At 39.5% G+C, this 19,422-nt stretch overlaps 2 protein-coding genes across 2 annotated transcripts; both read right to left on the reverse strand.

The window, feature by feature from the left end:
• Window positions 1-1,954: 1,954 nt before the first annotated feature.
• On the reverse strand, window positions 1,955-4,772 carry swi5 (SWI5 homologous recombination repair protein). The gene is made up of 5 exons (XM_030769366.1): window positions 4,610-4,772; window positions 4,015-4,063; window positions 3,723-3,832; window positions 3,362-3,456; window positions 1,955-2,700 (listed from the first exon to the last, which is right to left on the reverse strand). The coding sequence occupies exons 1-5, from the start codon at window positions 4,666-4,668 to the stop codon at window positions 2,636-2,638; spliced, it is 378 nt and encodes a 125-aa protein (XP_030625226.1). The 5' UTR covers window positions 4,669-4,772; the 3' UTR covers window positions 1,955-2,635.
• A 5,342-nt stretch (window positions 4,773-10,114) lies between these two features.
• On the reverse strand, window positions 10,115-12,938 carry fam163ba (family with sequence similarity 163 member B, genome duplicate a). Its single transcript, XM_030770054.1, has 2 exons — window positions 12,846-12,938; window positions 10,115-10,519 (listed from the first exon to the last, which is right to left on the reverse strand). Exons 1-2 carry the CDS (start codon window positions 12,936-12,938, stop codon window positions 10,115-10,117), a joined length of 498 nt encoding a protein of 165 aa, XP_030625914.1.
• Between the last annotated feature and the right edge of the window lie 6,484 nt (window positions 12,939-19,422).

Here is a 19,422-nt window from a genome sequence, read left to right on the forward strand (position 1 = left end):
AACTAAATGGCTGACAAATTTGAGCTCCACTCCACCCATCAGCAAAAAGCCATGTGCGCACCTACTGTAACATTTTTAAATGAAACATGCGCTACCCGGTGACTGGTCTGTTAACACCATCATTATTTGTCTGTTTTGGATTCTAGGCAATCTAATTTACTGTCCTGGTGAGGACGATTGTATGACACTACAAATATGAATGTACTGGCAATTAAACTGCTTGGATAGTAGGCTACGCATAGCCTGCGACATCCGTATTGTCTCTGTATGGGTCAGTCATACTCATACTGAAGATCATATTCTGAAGAATATTAAACGAGCAGTAGTTGTTTCGTAGATAAATCGGCACTGTCTTCATCTCTGTAAATGCTACCTGGTCTAGCAAGGTTGTTAAAGGACACCTCAGAAAGCGTATAGAAAAACTAGCATGATACTTAATAATAATGGAGAGGCCGGAAACGGACCCTGTTCAGAAATACGAACACAAGTACTATGTATAATGTATGACATACCTCCTCTTACGTCTCGGCGATCACAACAATGTGTATATTATGTGTGAAGTGGAATCCGTTCCGTTCAATTCCACCTTGATCGGCTTAACAGAGCCCTCCACAGCTCTAGCGTTTACTTGCGTTGATACACAAACCGGTCTTCAGTGAGAGCTACGCACCTTTCCGCCCGCGTAATATTACAAAATACGCCGAGCGCTTTGGGTCAACTTTGCCCTCATTTCATCAATCATTCCATTCTTATCTGCCGTTTTACTCGCTTCATTATAACGATGGGCTTATTAGGCTACAGTAATTCAAATGACCTTATAATTTTCTTAACTAAGCCCGCCCCTCTCTATTCACCGGTTCTATGTGGATGAACGATAGACATGTTCCGCTACCAATCGGGTTGCGAAAGACCTGTATTGTCATAGTAAAAAGGTGGGGCTTTCCGCTGAGATATGGCACTGTCAAGGAAATGCAGTTCAACCGACGAATCATGCCTTTGAGTACAGCAGTTTCCACCCGGTAGTGTCTGGGCAGCTCTGTACGACTGCGAGGCGCGCTTGAAAGGGAAAAAAAGGACCCATATCGTAGGGTGGGGAAACTGCACACTGTCATAACACTAACCATTCAGCGCCTTGTCCCAGTCCTCAAGACTGAGCAGCAGCTGCGCCAAATCACGAAAACTGCATAATGCGATGCCCGTACACACTATACGGAAAGGCAGATCATATCAGCAGATGCGCCGTTGTGCAAACGGAGCGCTACATCACTATCCTGCCGTGCTTCATTGTTGTCACGACATGTCAACCAGCGCTAACAGTGGCAGATGGATGCAACTGCCTTTCTGGATATTTGCTTTAAAAAGATCAATACTAATCTTAATTAGCTTAACTCAGACAGCACGGCCCAATATGTGTTCATACTGATAATGCATTTCTAACCTTTAGCATCCATACAACACAATGTGAGAAATATTACCACTTGTAAGCAACTTTTGCCCTCGATTTTATTGTGCCTTTTTCATTTAAGGTCTCATGCTGCTCTTTAGAATCTATACCAATTTCAGGAAGTTTCTCCAATTCCTGAAAGTTAAAATGGTTTCTATATGACCGTAATCTAAGGGAGCCTGATCATCTACAAATGACTTTTGTTACTGTCAGAGTCTAAGTGCTGGATTCAGATGTGCCTGTACTTTTTGAGTCAGACTAAAGTTCAAGATAACAGAGCCATAAATGTCAGACTGTAGAATGGGGGAGTCACTTCAGTACACTGCTATCAATAAAGCATTATCAGTGCTTTCCATATTTATTACAACAAGCTCCACATCTTGCCGTGACTCTCATATCAGCCAGAGACAGGTCTATTTCCAATCCTTAACGTTTGAACTCTTTCTTGCATAATACAGATCACTGTGCAAGAATAGACAGTTCAGCTCTTATTTGGGGTAATAAGAAACTTTAATGAAAAATATGTCTGCAAAATCTTTTTAGAATAAAAAGAAAACACCAGAAATGTAACAGACTATGCGTATAGCCAGACCTGTACATGAATGTGGACAGTGCATGGTCATACACACAAATCTTTCCACGTCCCCTGTCTGAATACAAAATGAGGAAGAGAGTGTACATAAATTCAGCTTTGAAATCAAAAATACAGCTTCTTTTATCTTGGATATAAAAGCATTTTAGTTTTCTCTTGTGTAAACCTTTATACTACATATTGGTACAATGAATATTAGATAATAACATCAATTACTATGTTATAACTCTTAACATGTATACAATTTTACATCAGTAATGTTAACCTTTGCAACTAGATGCGCTTCCATGACACATCCACAAAAAGGCAGGGATTACGAAATATGCAGTGGCCTACTAATGTTATTTTGGAAATACCAATGTAAAAAGATGATTGTTCATCAATGAAATCACCATCGAGCAGACACTAAGCATGTCAGATTGTGTTTGCACAGTTCAAAATGTGTACATTCTAAGCGCCATACGTGCGTTTTAAGCAGCAGCATCGATGAAAGATCATAAGAAAAAAAAAAGCCTCACTCCTCTCTCTCCAACCCTTATCTTGAGAGATGCACATCCTCAGCCTAGTAAAAGTGAAGGATGGGCTGAAGACGCAGTCGCTCAGTCATCCAGGTCAAGGCCAAAGTGACTGTACAAGTCACGCGTGGTCACTCCTCGCAAAGCAGCTGAGAGAGACAAAGAGAGTCATTTGTTTTTTGTTTTGTTTTTTTTTTCCACACTGAGAAAGAGGCGTGGAGTAGATGGGTACTAGGCTTTGTCAGGCCCCTAGGCCAGCCAAAGTCACGATGGCTCCCTCTCAGAGCGGCGGTGAAACGGGCAAAGGCCTCTGAAAGGAGTTCTTTATGAGGGAGAAATGCCACTGCGGAGAAGCAGCATGCTATTATCATACACTTGACATTAAGAGCCAGCATGTTCCATGGACATTACATGAGTCAGTCTGAATGTGTAACAAACTGAAGTTGCTCAGCTTTAGTAAAAGCTTTCGTAAAAATCTTTACAGTAAAGTCTAACAGGAGGTGGATTTGTGTGTGTACATTTGAGATTAGTCTCAAATGTGCACACGTTACTCTGCTCCCTGCAAATATCTTTATTCCACTAAACTGCTGACTGAGAGAGTTTGTCCAGGAAACTGTATCTGAGAACAGGACCTGTACTTTGTACTGTGGTATACAGTTATATCTGTCCATATCTTGACTCTAACATCAAAAGCAATTTGAAAGTCAAAGGTCATCACAGACAACACAAGAGCCCCCCACCTCACAACAGAAAACATGGACAAACACTGAAGTTGGCAGCTGCACCTGTATCTGCTGGTCTCACTCTTACCCAATCTACCCAGAAGACTCTGTCCAATGTCTTTGATGTCATTGTACTCATGCAGTAATTCAATGTGCTGATTCAGCTCCTCCACTTTAAATCCTCTGAAAAGACAAGTGTTCCAAATCAATGTTTTTAGAAGAGTGTGCACAGTCAAAACAAACAAACAAACAAACAAACAAACCCCCCTAAAACCCACGATAAACATATTTTTTATGTGCTCCCTAATCTGACTTCTTGTCTTGCAGCCCAAGAGAGGTTTGAATACGACAACCCTCTTTCCACATCTGGTATTTCTCTAGGAGTGTCTGTCCATCCTTGTTTCTCTCCTGTGTGTTTCACAGGCACACACATACATATTGTCACTCACTCATTCTCCAGAAGCTCAATTTCTGTGTCCAATCTGTCTAGTTCTCTCCTCAGTTCTTCAATCTCTTCCTGAGGACTGACCTGAGCTTGTGGAGTGCTGGCAGTCTGAACCTAGGACAAGCAAAGTTACTATTTCTTACAACAGACTCAGGTCAATACTGTGTAAGAATGGCATACCAGTTCTTGGTAAAACACAGATTCATGTTTCCATATTTATTCTAAAACCAAGCATATTTATCTGTAATCTATCATGTACTTAAAGTGTTTGAAGGTGAGATTTGTTTTTTACTTACTGGTGATTTAAAATGGGAGTTCACCTTTTTGCAACCTGACAGAGGTGTCCTGTTTTGAAAGACAGTATTAGTCCACAAAGCGTCCGTCCAGTGAGTTCAATCAAGAACTCAATGACAAAACCAGAAGACTGAAGATTAGTTAAACTGGCCAAAGGCCATTAGGGTATTTTTACGCATTTTCGTGCTACTTAAAGTTTTATTAAAGCAGTACAGAAGACGCCATATAAATTTGAAACACTGACTCCATCTACTGGACTGATTGATGACACACACGTATGTCAGAGCATTGTACGCTCGTTCATGCGGCTCCGATCAAGCCAACACATCAGATGTACTTAAGTCAGACGTCATATAAATTCAGTAATAAGAATACTTGATATCTATGATAATACAACTGCACTAAAGAATCACTAAAAAGTTCTACATCAGTTAACCTCCTGTGATATGAGTCACTGTTTTCGGTAACTGTTAGGGACAATATGTCAAGTCTGCAGTGAGCTAATAAGCCAAACTTGCTTCCAGACAGGACTGGCGTTGATTTCGTTAGTGATAGAGATTTTTTATTGTAATTATTCGCTAAGCTAACACTAGTTACCTCCTTTGTACACTTTTGGCAGGCAGGCTCCCTCGTCTCGGTGTAAACGTCTGCGACATGTTAGAACCATTTGCAGAAAGCTCTCCTTCCGTCTCTGAATCCGCTCGCTACATCATGACAACGTGTACAGTATTTGGCTAGAACAAATCCATTCGACGCGTGCTCTGTGTCCACCTAAACAAGAGTAGCTCTGGTTATACTTTATCAGTTCCCGCCTAGTTGTGGAATGTTATTCATTCTGATTGGTGTTTTTCAGAACAAACCCAGCATTTCATTGGACGCTAAAGAGGTAGGGGTTGACAGCTCAGCAGCGCGTATTCAGGCAGTGATAATGCTAGTTTGGCCGGTAGATGGCAATACAACACAATGAGATCAAACAGTAAACGCAGCACAGTGGACTGACCTTTGCCTGGTGATCACTGTACAAAGACTAGTGGTAACTTTCCTTTTAAAACAGATTTCGGCATCATCATGTTATGTTTGCTGCTCCAGCTTCTCTCCACAGAATCTCTTATCCAGTTAGACAACTCGAGATTAAAATATGAAGGATTCGTTTGCAATACAGTGGGTTTTAAGGCCAAAGCACATTTTAAGGCTAAACGTTTTGTTTTGTTTTGTTTTGTTTTGTTTTGTTTTGTTTTGTTTTGTTTTGTTTTGTTTTGGCCTGACAGGAATGCAAGCATCAAAACCTGGATGAAATGGCTACCTCTAAGTCAATGTCCTCTCCAGTAGCTCACAGGTCTCAGGGCAATATCAATAGGAGGAGGGATTCTGATATGAGAAAATGGGAGAATAATAAATAAAAAATAAATAAATAAATAAAAAACACTCATCCTGTTGGCCCTTCTGAACCATGCTTTATTTATGGCCAGTTACACAACAACAGAGATAGGAGTGGGGAGAATGAAAAATTCACAGAGGTTTTGCCTTCCCCTTGCACAGAGATCGGCACATCACAAACACATACGGTAATGGCTCAGCACTAAGCTTTCTAACTATGACATGGCAATGATCATGCAAACCGTGTGTGTGTATGTGTGTGTTTGAGTGAGTGAGTGTACGTGTCATGACGTATTAGGAATCCGATTGATGCACTGATTGTAAGTCGCTTTGGCTAAAAGCGTCTGCTAAATGCTAAATTGTAAATTGTAATTGTAAATTGTGTGGGCTTTGGGTGTGCACTGGAATGCTCTCAAATTAAGGCATGATACTGTCATGTCAAAGAGTAGGCCCTCATTTCCAACTACGGTCAGATACTTTTGGTTACCTCATCTCCTAGAAGGGGATGTCCATTCCTGCTGACACGTCGACCCATTTTAATTTTGATTAAAGTTTCACTGTGATTTTGTCTTTATACTTATTATCATCGGACCAGCATTTACGAATTCTGTTTCATTGTTTACATATTAGGCCTAACCCTAATTAGGATAAGCAACTTTGAAAGTGAGTGAGTGTTGACATATTGATATAGATTAAGTATATCAACATGCGCCTTACTGAACTGAAATAGCTTTATGTCCTGCCTTGAAGCCTGGATAGTAGAAGATGTTACTCTTTTTCCCCAACAACTTGGCTTAAAATTTCATGTCTTTAGAAATTCACTGTCAACATTGCTATGTTTGTTGATGCCACTGTAAATCAATATAGTTCCAAATACGATCCAAAAGGAGTTCTTTGGGGGGGGGGGGGGGTCCAAATGGGGAGAGAAACGAGTTACCAACAAACCCTGAGGCAAGAGTAATACTGAGCCCTTAAGTCAAAACGAATGAACTTCCCCTTTAAAATGTTGAACTATGCTGACTTCTCCAGTGAGTCTCTGAAGACTGAATGAATATCCATCTATCTACAGTCTCTCTCTACTCCTCTCAGGTCATTCTCCTACTCTCTTTCCTCATCTATAACTTACAAGCCACTCTCTCTCAGGAAGGGCCCAAGAGGTATTTGGATGGCAGCGTCTAGCTCTGGACAGTGCGACGGAGCTGAGCAATGCAGAGAGGGGGTAGTGGGGTGGAGTGGGGGGGGGGGCTGTATTCTTCTGGGGATCAGCACTGAGTGTTGGTCTTGACAGAGGGCTCTCTTGTCATGTGGCCTGAGACAGCAGAGAGACTGTGGAGAAGGAGATGACAGCTGCTTTGCATTCTATTATGTTTATAATTCATGATGGCCTCTCCCCTTCGTCCACAGTATATCGAAACATCACCTCCCTCATATTACTGCCAAAAATACTGCCTGACACACCCTCCTCAACCCAGAACGGGATAAAGAGTGAAAGAGATGGTGATAGAGAGTGTGAGGGAGAGCCTTTGGATGGGGAGAGTGAGGTTTGTTGGGGTGGGAGAATAATTCAGGGCCTGTCATAAAACATCGATACACGTCCAAAGGCCGGGCCATCTGTGCTGGATGCACAGGCACCAATTATGGCCCTAAATAATTCAGCCCTGGCACTGACTCCCCCTGATTTTTTATTGCAGGCAATGGACCTACATTAAATTTATGTTAAAGTACACACACACACACACCCACACATGCTCACTCATATATGCACACACACACACTCACACACACACAAACACACACACACACACACACACACGTGTGTGTGCTCACTCATATATGCTCACGCACACACATAAACAGTTATGCTTACATGCACAAATACAGACTAAGGACAACTATTTCTCACTGGGTAAAACTGGGAATGAAACAGTGCAATATGAGTGAGATATGTGTGGTTGTCAATATCCAATTTAGAGCATATTCAACTGAAGCTCAGCCTTTCTCTTCTCATCTAAGTTATATGCCAATGTTTAAAGATGATCTCTCATTCCTGAGTGTCATAATTCTTTCACAGTGATGTAGTGGTGGAGAGCATGAATGAATTTCCTGTAACAGACTGTATATTTTTTCAGTTCAGTAGAATTTTATTTTGTAACACTTTACCATGTTACAACATGTAATGCTGGCATTTAACTAATTTCACAATTTGACAGATTCTCAACAGAAATTACAAAGAAATAGCAACTGAAAAACATCTCACTGTTTAGAGTGGCATCTCTCCCAGGTGGGAGGATAAACCATTCCATCACAGTCCCTGCAAAGTTGGACTAAATCGTACCATACGCTCATCACTTACCTGGCCTTCATGTGTCATACGTGCACTGCTGCGGTGTGTGTCTGTGGTTTCTGTGACTGATGCCTCAATAACGGTCACTGAGCCTGTGGCATAGTCATTTAAAGTTCAAATGCAGGTCAGATGTGATTACTATCAGCAGGCCCCAGAACAAAAGGTAACAGCTTTCCAAGATAACTTGGTTTGGACACTTCAGAGAAGATTGGTGAATGAGTCATCATCATTAAAAATGATACCACTCAGTTAATTTTGGACAGTATTACTGTGTAAAAATCTAACCATCTAACAAAGTAAATTGATTTTTATGATTCATACCCCTTTCAAAGGGTTTCATTGCAAAAGAAAATCCTGAAGGAAATGGACTATAGAGTAGCTACATGACTGATACAGAAGAACTAGTTTGAGGTTTTGCAGATCAGAGCCAACGACCTATCAGGCCTGAGGTTTTCAGCCATTTTATTATCAACACTGTGTTCTTAGTCATACAGATCAATCCATGACAGTTATATGTCTGCATAACCTTAAAAGATACAAACAGAGAAAGAGAGGAAAACGTCTCTAGAGCTGAAATGCAAATACTGAGATAAAGCAAAGCAGCAATGCAGCGAAGACCCAGAGGAACATCAATAACAATAATAATAATAATAATAATAATAATAATAATGGTGATGAGGATGCTGCTGATATGCTGATAAAAGGTATATCTGTCTTGCAGTGTGTTGATTTGTGCCAAATTTAATAAATTATCAATTTTTTATCATATTTGTTCAAAAGATATTTTCTTGAGTGAGTGTTTGCGTGTGTGTGTGTGTGTGTGTGTGTGTGTGTGTGTGTGTGTTTGTGTGCATGATGTGTTTGTTTGAGAAAACTTATTCAGGGTTTTAGGATGACATTTATGCAAGGGAAAAATTTTAAAGGACACACAATATAACCATGTGGTATTAACACCAGAAGTCAAAATCACTGTCAAAACTTGGTGTGTGACCTAGAGAGAGAGAGAGAGAGAATAACATCACTGGAAACTGAAAGGAAAAACCAAACAGAAACAAAGCATTCCCAATACACCAGTAGTGAACTAGTAGTCCAAATGGATAAAATCATTTTTCCATTTCAAGGCATCTCCATTTCCACTGATCAAAGACCAAAAAAAAATCAGCGATGTCTCTGAGAAAGTAGACAGGGAAAAGACAGACTCTTCATCCAGTGGATATAAGAGATAGTCCTAAGAGGAGAGTCCAGGGAGAGACAGATCAGCTCTTCAGTCTAGAGTGCCTGTCACTTGAATCAGTCATGATATATGTACTCAAGTTCTTACCAGTCAAATTTAAAAGCAGTCATAAAGTAGATCATGGATTGGTTTTTCATTCTAATATAACAAATGGGCATCAGTTAAGCAAAGATCAGAACCCATTTCAGTAAACAAGCCCAGAAAAAAAAAAAATAAAACAAACATATCGTACAGTATCGTACACAAAACAACATTTATCAGAACTTGATTTATGTTGAAGTAAAAGTAGCGTTCATTGTGGCGCTCCACAACCTTTGTCAATAAAGCAATAAAAAGAATACATCTATCTAACCGTACTACCATGAAATGATGCAGTCGTCATAACCGCTGTAACTGGTCTATTGACATATTATTATGTTTTATTGCAGCCCAGACAGGGATTCAGGTTAAGCAGGTACAGTTTGTATATATTTGTTGGTGTCTGAGGCAGGAAAGAGAAATCTGGATGAGAATGTATGACGTCTAATCCTGTTTATATAGTGCTCCTCATAGAAACCATGTGGACAATACAAAAGCCTCTGTGTCTTCCCGTCTTATGTACAAACGAATGATATTGTTTCCCTGGTCACTTCAACACAGATATGCTCTCCATAACTGAATATTCAGAAAAGCACGTAAAAAAAAAAAAGCAAACCAAACTTTCAGAAGCCCTTTGGTCATGATCAATGCAACAGTGTTGCTTTTCCAGGATATGTCCACGCTGTACAAAACTCAGAAAGGGATCCGATGATCATTTGGGTGGTGAGGGTGGAGGTTTCCTCACGGGCGAGGGAGCCTAGAACCTCCCCCAGTCTTATCCAATTTTCCCCATAGCAGCAAAAACAGCAGGTCATCCACTCTGTCATCTCAAGCCCGTAGAGAAGTGTGGATTAAATCCATTGGGCACCCCTGGAAGAAGCTCCATATTGTGTGTAGGGTCTGTAACCCTATTCCTTCACTCAGGCAAACATGACCAGGAACTCCTAACATGAATTGGCCTGTGAATAGCAGGCCTACATATGCCAACATATGTAAGACAGTCATGTTTGCCTGGAGGGGTGTTGGAGTGTGTGTGTCTGTGTGTGTTGGCGGGGGGCTGGGTAACTGGCTAGACGTCGGTGCTGATGCTGCAGCTACGGGTAAACATCTCCCTCATGGTGACGGAGCGGTTAAGGTTCAGCTTGTGGAAACTGGGCAGCTCAGTGGGCAGGTGAAGATCCTGTTGCTGAACGCTACGGTAGCTAAGGCGCTGGCCGCCATTTCGCAAACCCTCCGGCTGCTGTAAGTAGAAGGGCAGCTCGTAGTGTGTACATGACGGACAGAACGTCTGTGAACGTGTCAGTTTACGAGCCAAAGGTGGGCTGAAGAGGGCGGGTCCATTTGGCGCGGTTGCCGTGGGAACAGTTGCTGCCAGAATGTTGTGATTGGAGTGCACAGGTGGCACGCGGGATGTGACAGCGAAGTCGGGCTCCTCCTCCTCCGACTCCGACTCCTCCTTCTTACAGCAATAATACTGAGAGCAAGAGAGAGAGAGAGGAGTAGTGAGAATGTACGGAGAAAGAGTGACATGTACAAAGTGAAGTGCAGCACAGGGATACCAATAAGGGCCAAGCCACAGCTAGGCAGAAGTAACACTGTCAGGCAACACTTAATGAGGCAACAAAACCAACAGAAGAATAGTCCATATACAAAATGTTTACCATTGATAATACAAGCACATAAGCATGTTTTTATATATTTTTGATATGACAGTTTTTATATACACATGAATTAAATACATGAGTTACACATCTTCTCAAAGGAAGTTTAGGAAGATTTACATCTATATTCAAATAATTTCGATGTATCTAAATATGAATTCCAATTTTCTGAACATGCCATCCAGAAAAACTTGGTGGTATATCCAATTTTTCAATTTCTATGTATGGAAAAAATCAAAGTTTGCAAAAAATTGGGTGTAATAAAAGAAGAGCTGACCTAAAGCCTGAGAGAACCACAGTCCTCAACAGTTCTTTGTTTCAGTTCCCTTTTTGTTTCTCCAAAACAGCTGTTTCCACAAGGCCACAATATTACATGAATGATTCCAATAATTGTAAATGTAATTTTGCCTCTGATATTTATTTTTCAGTTGGTGTGTGTATGCTTGAAAGAGTGCCCATGGACGTAGCGTTGGGCACATCCACTATACCAATTTTGCACAGGGACAAAAAGGAGTTGTTTAGGAGAAGGGGACATAGCATAAATGTATCCAGAGCATCTTTTAAATTGTGCCCACATTTGAGAATAATTAAAGAATGTCCTTGACAAAGGTATTTTATCCTCTTGCCTCAGTGTAAATATAACAATGTTGGTAGATAATCAATATTTTCTGAAAATTTTGTGTATTCAGTTTCTTACTAAAGATTAATTTTATGTTCTTTTTGAGAGAGAGAGAAGTTTCTGGTTTTGAGAATATATTCTTATTTAATCATATGAATCTTCATGGCTTTCTCTGGGTAACAAAGCACATTGAATTTCTCTTTACTTTTCTCTAAAGGCTAATGAAAATCTAATTCTTTTTGACAAATGCGTCTTATCTTTGAATTTGTAATCGGTTCCATAACGATTGCATTTTGATAAAATGAGGAGTAATTTAATCTTTAATCTTAAATTACAAACAGCCGTATACAAGTGTGCTTCATTAAGGTTGTGTTCTGGCGTTATCAGAAATGCTACTATCAACAATATCGATCCGTTGAGTTACGTGAGAAAATTGGGTTTACATTAGTCTGTCACCTCTCTGGATCCAAGACAGTTTCTGTTTGTCCATGTTCTAATGTCCTCTATGTCATTCCTTTTCCTTATACATCCATAAGGATTGTGAGTTTATTTCAGATCGTAGTTAATGTATAAAAATAGAAAAACCAGTGGAAACATAATCTTCCTGCACTTGGTGAAAAGTTCTGTTGTTGTAGCTATCTCACACCAGTTTCTACAAAGTCGTTCTTGTAATTTGTCTCTTTGCTCAAAAAACCTTTGCTCATTGAATAAATGCTCCATGCATGCCTGTATCAGGGACATTATTTTATTTGTTTATAGTTATCTTAGACTATCTTCCATGCAGTCACACTGAACGCCGCATGAATTGCTTTACTCAGAAGCTAAATTGCAGCAGACTATGGGCTACACTGTCCTCACCAGCTGGCTGTTCTGTGATTCCAGTTACTCATTTTCAATGCGTAAGAGACAACTGTCATTTCACTAGTCTGCTGTCTGTGTTCTCAGGAACGGTGCTGCTCTAATGAAACTCATTTGAGATGACTGAATATGATGTAGATGTGTAAGACCTATTTTCTGTAACGCACTAAACTATGTTTAGCCAAATAACTACAGGCTTGTAAAGACTGAAATGTGTGGAATGTGCTGGAATGTTTGTTTTTGAACTAAAGACAGAAAGATAGAGAGAGGTTTTCATCTTTATTGTCATGCAACTAATGAAAAGCAGTGATGCTTTGTTTGCAGCCCATTATAAGACAGTCAAAACCTCTTAAGCAGTCTATGGAACTAAAACCTGAGGAGATCTACATTACTGGTGAAAGTCATAAGCCCAGACGTTTCCTGATTCATTGATCTAAAGGAGACTCGAGAGTTTCTAACAAACCACAAGTCAAGCTACAAAAGCAAACAATTAAATCTCTGAAAAACAGGCTGGACAGAGGGAGCAATGAGACCCGCTATTACACTCATCAACGGGACAGGAAAGCAAAGTCACTTTATCAGCTGTATCAGAGATATACTAAGGTCTAGCTTGTACTGTGAGCATTGTGCAAAGCTTTGAGTCAGTGAAAGGTGAGCCTCACCTGCAGCCTACAGTAACACAGTACAGCGATGATGCACAGTAAGATTACTGTAGCTAAAATTCCACCTGTGATGACCACTGTCCCGGCTGTCATTCGAAATCTTCTCCATCAACACCCTGTGTGTGTGAGAGAGAGAGAGAGAGAGAGAGAGAGAGAAAGAGAGAGAAAGAGAAAGAGAAAGAGAGCAAGGGAAGAACAAGGGTCTCTTCAGTGTTGAAGAAAAAAAAAAAGATTCCATAAGTAGAGCGACAAGGAAGAATGTCCTTGAAAGGATATGGGGTAAAAAGCTCCCAGGGCTGATGACATCACAGGTAACCTCGTGTGTGCAACCATGAGGTATTCTATGTGTATGGCTGAACTCCATTAGCTTAAATCAAACGTGTCTAAAGAACGAGCAGTGGAGAGTGCGCCCTAGTATAATTTCTCTTTTATATAACCACTGAATATCAGAATGGATACAGTCAGCTGAATGGTGGGTAAGGACACAGGAGATGAAAGAGAGAGGGAGGAGGAAAAAGAGTGGAGAAAAACAAGAAGAAACTCAGGACCTGATGATCGAGAGCAAACAGGAGAAAATGATGGAAAGGTACAGGCAAGAGTGATTAAGTGGAATGATAAAAACAGTAAAGAGAGGGGGGGGGGTGTCCAGGAATGGCTAACTGGAGGATCTAGAGACAGAGTGATTCCTGCTTTTACAGCGTGTAGAGATAGAGTGAGGGATAAGAGCAAATAGATAAATTGAGGAAATGCAAGTTAAATGTGAGAGTGTGGGGTCATAACCTTAGTGGTGTGGAGGTGACCTCCTAGCTAAGACCAGCTGACCTACGAGCTTTACACAAATGCCTCTCTGCCCTGATAAACGACCACCATGGATTTGAAAGAACTCATCAATGTATTGAACACAATGCTCAATATATGTAAATAAGAACCAGTAGAATTAAAGTGGACAATATTGAATGGCCAACTACATGCCTACAGTGCAGTGTTTGACCCCATGGTGATACTGTTGCCAAATATGGGCGATGTCACTATATCTGACTTATAAAAAAAAAAATACCCTATTTTACTGTGTTAACTTCTCAAAGGTTAGGAATATTGTAGCACTAATCAGGGTCTGACTCAGGCTTCAACAAACCAGTAAGAGATGTGACCCTACATAATAAACCGGTAAGAGATGTGACTACATAATAAACCAGTAAGAGATGTGACTCTACATAATAAACCAGTAAAAGATGTGACTACATAATAAACCAGTAAAAGATGTGACTCTACATAATAAACCAGTAAGAGATGTGACTACATAATAAACCAGTAAGAGATGTGACTCTGCATAATAAACCAATAAAAGATGTGAATCTACATAATAAACTAGTAAGAGATTTGAATCTTAATGATAAGAGACTTGGTTGAACAATTGTACATTTATTTCAAAATTGTGTGAATACTTCAGACATTTCTCAGAGAAGCAATAATGATCATCTGTAAGTACAACGTACATTAGTAAGCTAATGGTTAACAATGAAATATTAACAAATTATTAACTTTGTTTCTCAAGTTTTCTTGATGTGTTACAAATCATTCTGTATAACACATCCATGAAAAATTTCTATCTTTCCTGGAGGTTTTCTACGGTGCCACAAACGGCTTATTAGCCTCAGTCAGTGTTTACAGATTAGATTATGGGTTATAATTTACAAATATATCACTTATAAATATATTAACAGGTCAGTCTCTAAATTGCTCAGAAACCAAGAGTTGGTTTTTGGTAGATAATTTCATCCTTAGTCAAGGACTATTTACATTTTTATGAATGTTCTAAGTTATTTGTAACAGCTGAGGGAAACATCAGTTAGTTATATTTAATGAATCCATATTTAAGAATCAATTATGAGACCTTAGTGAATGCTGTTTAAATGGTGTTAATAAAATGCGTTATAAATCAACAGTTGTGAATGTTTACATTTGTAAAGGTTTAAGTAATTTATAGCTGCGTATTTACTGACATTTATAAACATTTACAAATAACATGTGAATTTTAGCTCCTCATTTACCAATGGTTTGTAAATGATCACTATGATAATGTGCTACCCACTGATCTCTTTCATATATATGCAGAAGAGTTCCTTAGCAACAGACAGACTGTGATCCAGTGATTAAAGTCCCTTTTAGTGTCATTTTGCTCAATATCGCCAACTTCTAAATTGAATTATCCCACTCAAATCAAAATGTCTGTTTCTTTGACTGTCTGTTCTCTTTTAGACTGACTTGTGGCCTTTTTGAAAGACGTTTGTTTACACCAATAAGAGGGGCTGTGCTCAAGCGGCATATACCTGCTCAACAGAATCAAATTAAGACAAATCTAATCGAATTCACCCAGTCCCCAAATGTACTCAATTGATCTGGGTTGAAATGAGACAGGATTACGAGATCTCTGTCAGTTTCGAAAGGTTATTGTGAGGAAACATCCTGCAAATCTGAGGAGACACTAGGGAAAACTGAGGGGGAAAAGTTACTGTTGCCATGGTAACAGACACACATACGGAGCTAGGGTCTCTGATCTTTGACCTCTCTTATTCAATACATTTCACCAGGCTTGAAATTCATATATGCTACTGAGAGACGGTGGCTTTTATATCTTGACTTTGCAGCATATTCTCAAACACTGACCAGTTACCAGTGAAGCTTGTACACACAGCCACCCATAACTCAGTGAGTCCATACAGGTCATCCATTAGTGTCTAGGAGGCAGATGCAGAATGCTTTGCCCACCTCCCCTGGGGGGTGACTTAATTAGATCAGTCTGTGAAGAATGTGCTGCTGTAACATGACATGTAGCTTTAATTATTTACAACAAACACACACACACACACTCACACACAGAGTACCAGTACATTGTTATTCAACAAGAACTGAGATGTGAATTAGCTTGTGTTTGAATATTACACACATTGGAGGAAAAATATGTACTCAGACTTTCTCTCTCTCACTCTGTCTGCTGATGTTCAACTGAAGCACAAACAAACCCATTTCTCCAGACTATGGCAAGATGTGATTATATACTCTGACAAGGGACATGAATGTAGCTGCATTCACCCAAGCAGTAAAACGTCAGAAGAGAATAATTTGTGACTGCAGATTTTATTAATCAAATACCCTCCCCTAGATGAGTCAATCTGGACTAAACTGCTTCGACCAGACTAGGACAAGGCTGGGTTTCACCCTCAGGATTCATAAATATATATATATATATATATATATACACAGAGAGAGAGACAGAGAGACAGAGAGCAAGAGAGAGAGAGAGGGAGAGAGAGGAGAGGGGGAGAGAGAGGAGAGAGAGAGAGAGACAGAGTGAAAAGAGAGAGAAAGAGAGAGGGGGAGAGAGAGAGGCAGAGTGTGCATGTAAGCAGAATGCATCATCCGCTCAAATTTCATTTTCATTTGACTTCCTGACTCTCTCTCAGGTTCAAAACAATGACATACTAAGACTGAATGTTATCTATAAAACACACACACATACATATGTGTAAACAGCTTATGTCGCATCTTTTAATTTTCCGTGTTCCAGTCTCCACTTTTGTGTCTCTTTGTAGACTTCAATTAGAATGTACCCTAATAACCTCAAATTCTCAGGTCTTTTTTTTTCTCCAAGCATCTGACCTTCATGTGATGTCAGTAAGAATAACTGTGCAGCTCTGTATGGACTTGGCTGACACATTCTATTAAACGGATTAACTGACTTTCGTGTGGGAGACAGCATACTAAACTAAAAAGAAACTGTTTTAAATTACTGAGCCAGAAACAGCCTTCAGACTATAGGGCAATAGGAAAGACCATACCATAACTCCCATTCAAGGACAGTGCGGAATAGGGTTTCAGCATTCCAGCACCTTCCACCAAAGAGTTTTTCCAACAATGTTGGACCTCAGAGCATAAGGCATAAAAGAAGATCTGCGTTAGCTATGAGAATACACGTCCAATCTCTGAGAAAAACACATAAGCTCATGTTAATTAAGTTTATGTAAGCTAAAGGTGACAAGACAGTGACACACACTGGCAAGTCCACAAAACTGTCCATACTGTCCCATTCATAAACATAAAGAATATAAAATGACTTAAATCAATCTCATTGACAAAGGCGGCCATTTGAATATGGAAAACAGACTGATGAGTTCAAATAAGTTTGTTAGAATTTGACTCTGTTACATCTTCACTGCGTTAATGATTGAGTTCCTGTGACAGTGTTTTATGAACATTCTGGTTCTTGGTCCACTGGTTGCATGTCCTTCTCAGTTACAAAGACACAGCTCCCATGAGAAACCAGGCTCTTTCTGCTTTCTCAGTATCCATATGTAGCCCGCCTCCTCACCCTGTTTGCGGCTCACGGAAAATAAAGTGTACCCATGGCAACCCCCATGGTTACAGTACCTGAAATAAGTGAGCAGTTTGTCTGAGAGCACCAAAATAGGATGTGTGTGGGCTGAGGTTGAGACCATGCAATTTTCAATTCATTGTGAGCATAGGGTGTAGAAAATCATATTCAAATCATATTTGCTCAACACATAGCTCGCTCTCTCGCTCTCTCTCTCTCTTCATGTACACACACTCTATCAGTAAAACTGAACCCACCATCCTCCATCCTATAAAAGAACATGGTGGTGACTCATGCCTCTAAACCCGTTCTGTGTGATACCCAACTATCTGCCTTTAGTTATTCTTAGAATAATCATCACCACAGCACATTAATCCACTCAGCTACCTCAGCTCAGCTGCACTCGACACATATACACTATTAAAGAAAGCATGTGAAAATCTCCAACATCTTTGCAACTTAGCTGTGGACATACTTGTTGACAAGAATGAGGAATATATCTTTTACATGCATTTTCAATCTATTCTGGTGTAAAAATGCACATCACTCTATATATATACTGTATACTTATATACTGTATTTTATGAAGAATTCAGTAAAAAAAAAAACAACTCATTTTCAGATCACAAATTTATTTCTTTGGACGAAAAGAAGTTTCACACGCACTGGCACCCTCGATTTCAGAAACTGACAAAGCCTCTCCCGGCAAAGGAAATGGAAGTCACTTGTCAGAGGTAGTCATCTTCAAAATCAACTTCTTGTTCAAAATGCGCCAGTATTTGACAGAGTTCACGATTCCATTAATCTTAACAAAGGCCCCAGGGCATGTGGGAGTCAAACAGTTCACATCAATGATCCACCATTACATTTAACTACTGAGGTTTTTTTTTTTGCCTTGTGTACACTTCTCTTCTGATGTCAAATGAACTGATGGTGTCCATGGGTAAAGAGCTTGGTCTCATCTGTCCAGAGCACCTGGTTCTAAAGTGCCTGTGGTATTTTACAGTCCCCAGTCACTTCAATCTGTGTGTCGTGCTCAGTTAGGCCTTCCTCCTGGCATCCCTCCCAAATGATCTGTTGGTGTGGACTTGGCATTTAACTGTTGATTTGGAGACTTGGCGATGTTGAGCTACAGCCAAATTCTGCAGTTGTACAGCTGAGATATGGAAACAAGATGTGCTGCATCCTCTTCCTGGCAAATTTTAATTTATTTGTAAGCGGTATATTAAAATGCTTATGATTTCGTTTTTTTGTTTGTTTGTTTGTTTTTGTTTTTACCTGATTTGTCAAGTTCAGACGTCACACTAGTACATCTGGTGTACTCACTTGCACACCAGAGTACACCAGTCCTGTGTCCTGATTTCTGAGTGCTTTGTTTCCATGTTGACAGATAGCTAAAGGATTTCATGTGTGTTGCTTTATTATTATATTATATATTATTTCCCACTAAAGCAGGATGCAACGGGCGATAGAAGTATTTTCTTAAAATTGAAATGAGATAAAAAAAAATAGAGTTTTACTGCAGATGTAACTTTCATTTGATTTAAAATAATCTGAGTCAGATGGTTTTGTGAACAAAACAAAATTAATTGTTAATTTTTATTCGAATAAAATTAGAATTAAAGAACTCAATACCCCAAAGTGTTTGAACATCAAATATAGCTCATTATCTGTTGTTTATTTTACACAGCATTTTATTTATTTATTATTTTTAAATCAAAGATGTCTGTAATTTCAGAACTGACTTAATCTTCTTCATTTTCCATTTATAAACATATCATTATTTATTGTTTTAATTTATTCCACTGAATGACTTTTTTTTCAAAGTCTTTTTTAAATCTTTGGACTACTGTTTACAGTTGTGATCACCTCGACTTGTTTGCTAGCGCTGTCATTTGTATGATTCTCAAGTTCTAATTAAAAACACATCCCATGTGGTGAATACTTTACTGCAGTGTGTTAACACACTGCTCAGAATCACACAGTGAAGACAAAAGCTGAGAATCACAGCTCTAAGGACGTCTTAACTTGTAGTTAGAACAAAAAATTACATCATTATATGCTAACACATATTCATCAGTTTGGCCTCATCTTTATGTTATGAATAAGTATTGTAAAATATGCTTTCCGAAAGAAAGAAAATCAGCACACCTTAGTTATGAAGGCACGAAGTATTTTGTTTGAGTATGGTGACACCTTGATTAG

The sequence above is a fragment of the Chanos chanos genome, chromosome 3, assembly GCF_902362185.1.
Source record: "Chanos chanos chromosome 3, fChaCha1.1, whole genome shotgun sequence".
In the NCBI taxonomy this organism is placed as follows: domain Eukaryota; kingdom Metazoa; phylum Chordata; class Actinopteri; order Gonorynchiformes; family Chanidae; genus Chanos; species Chanos chanos.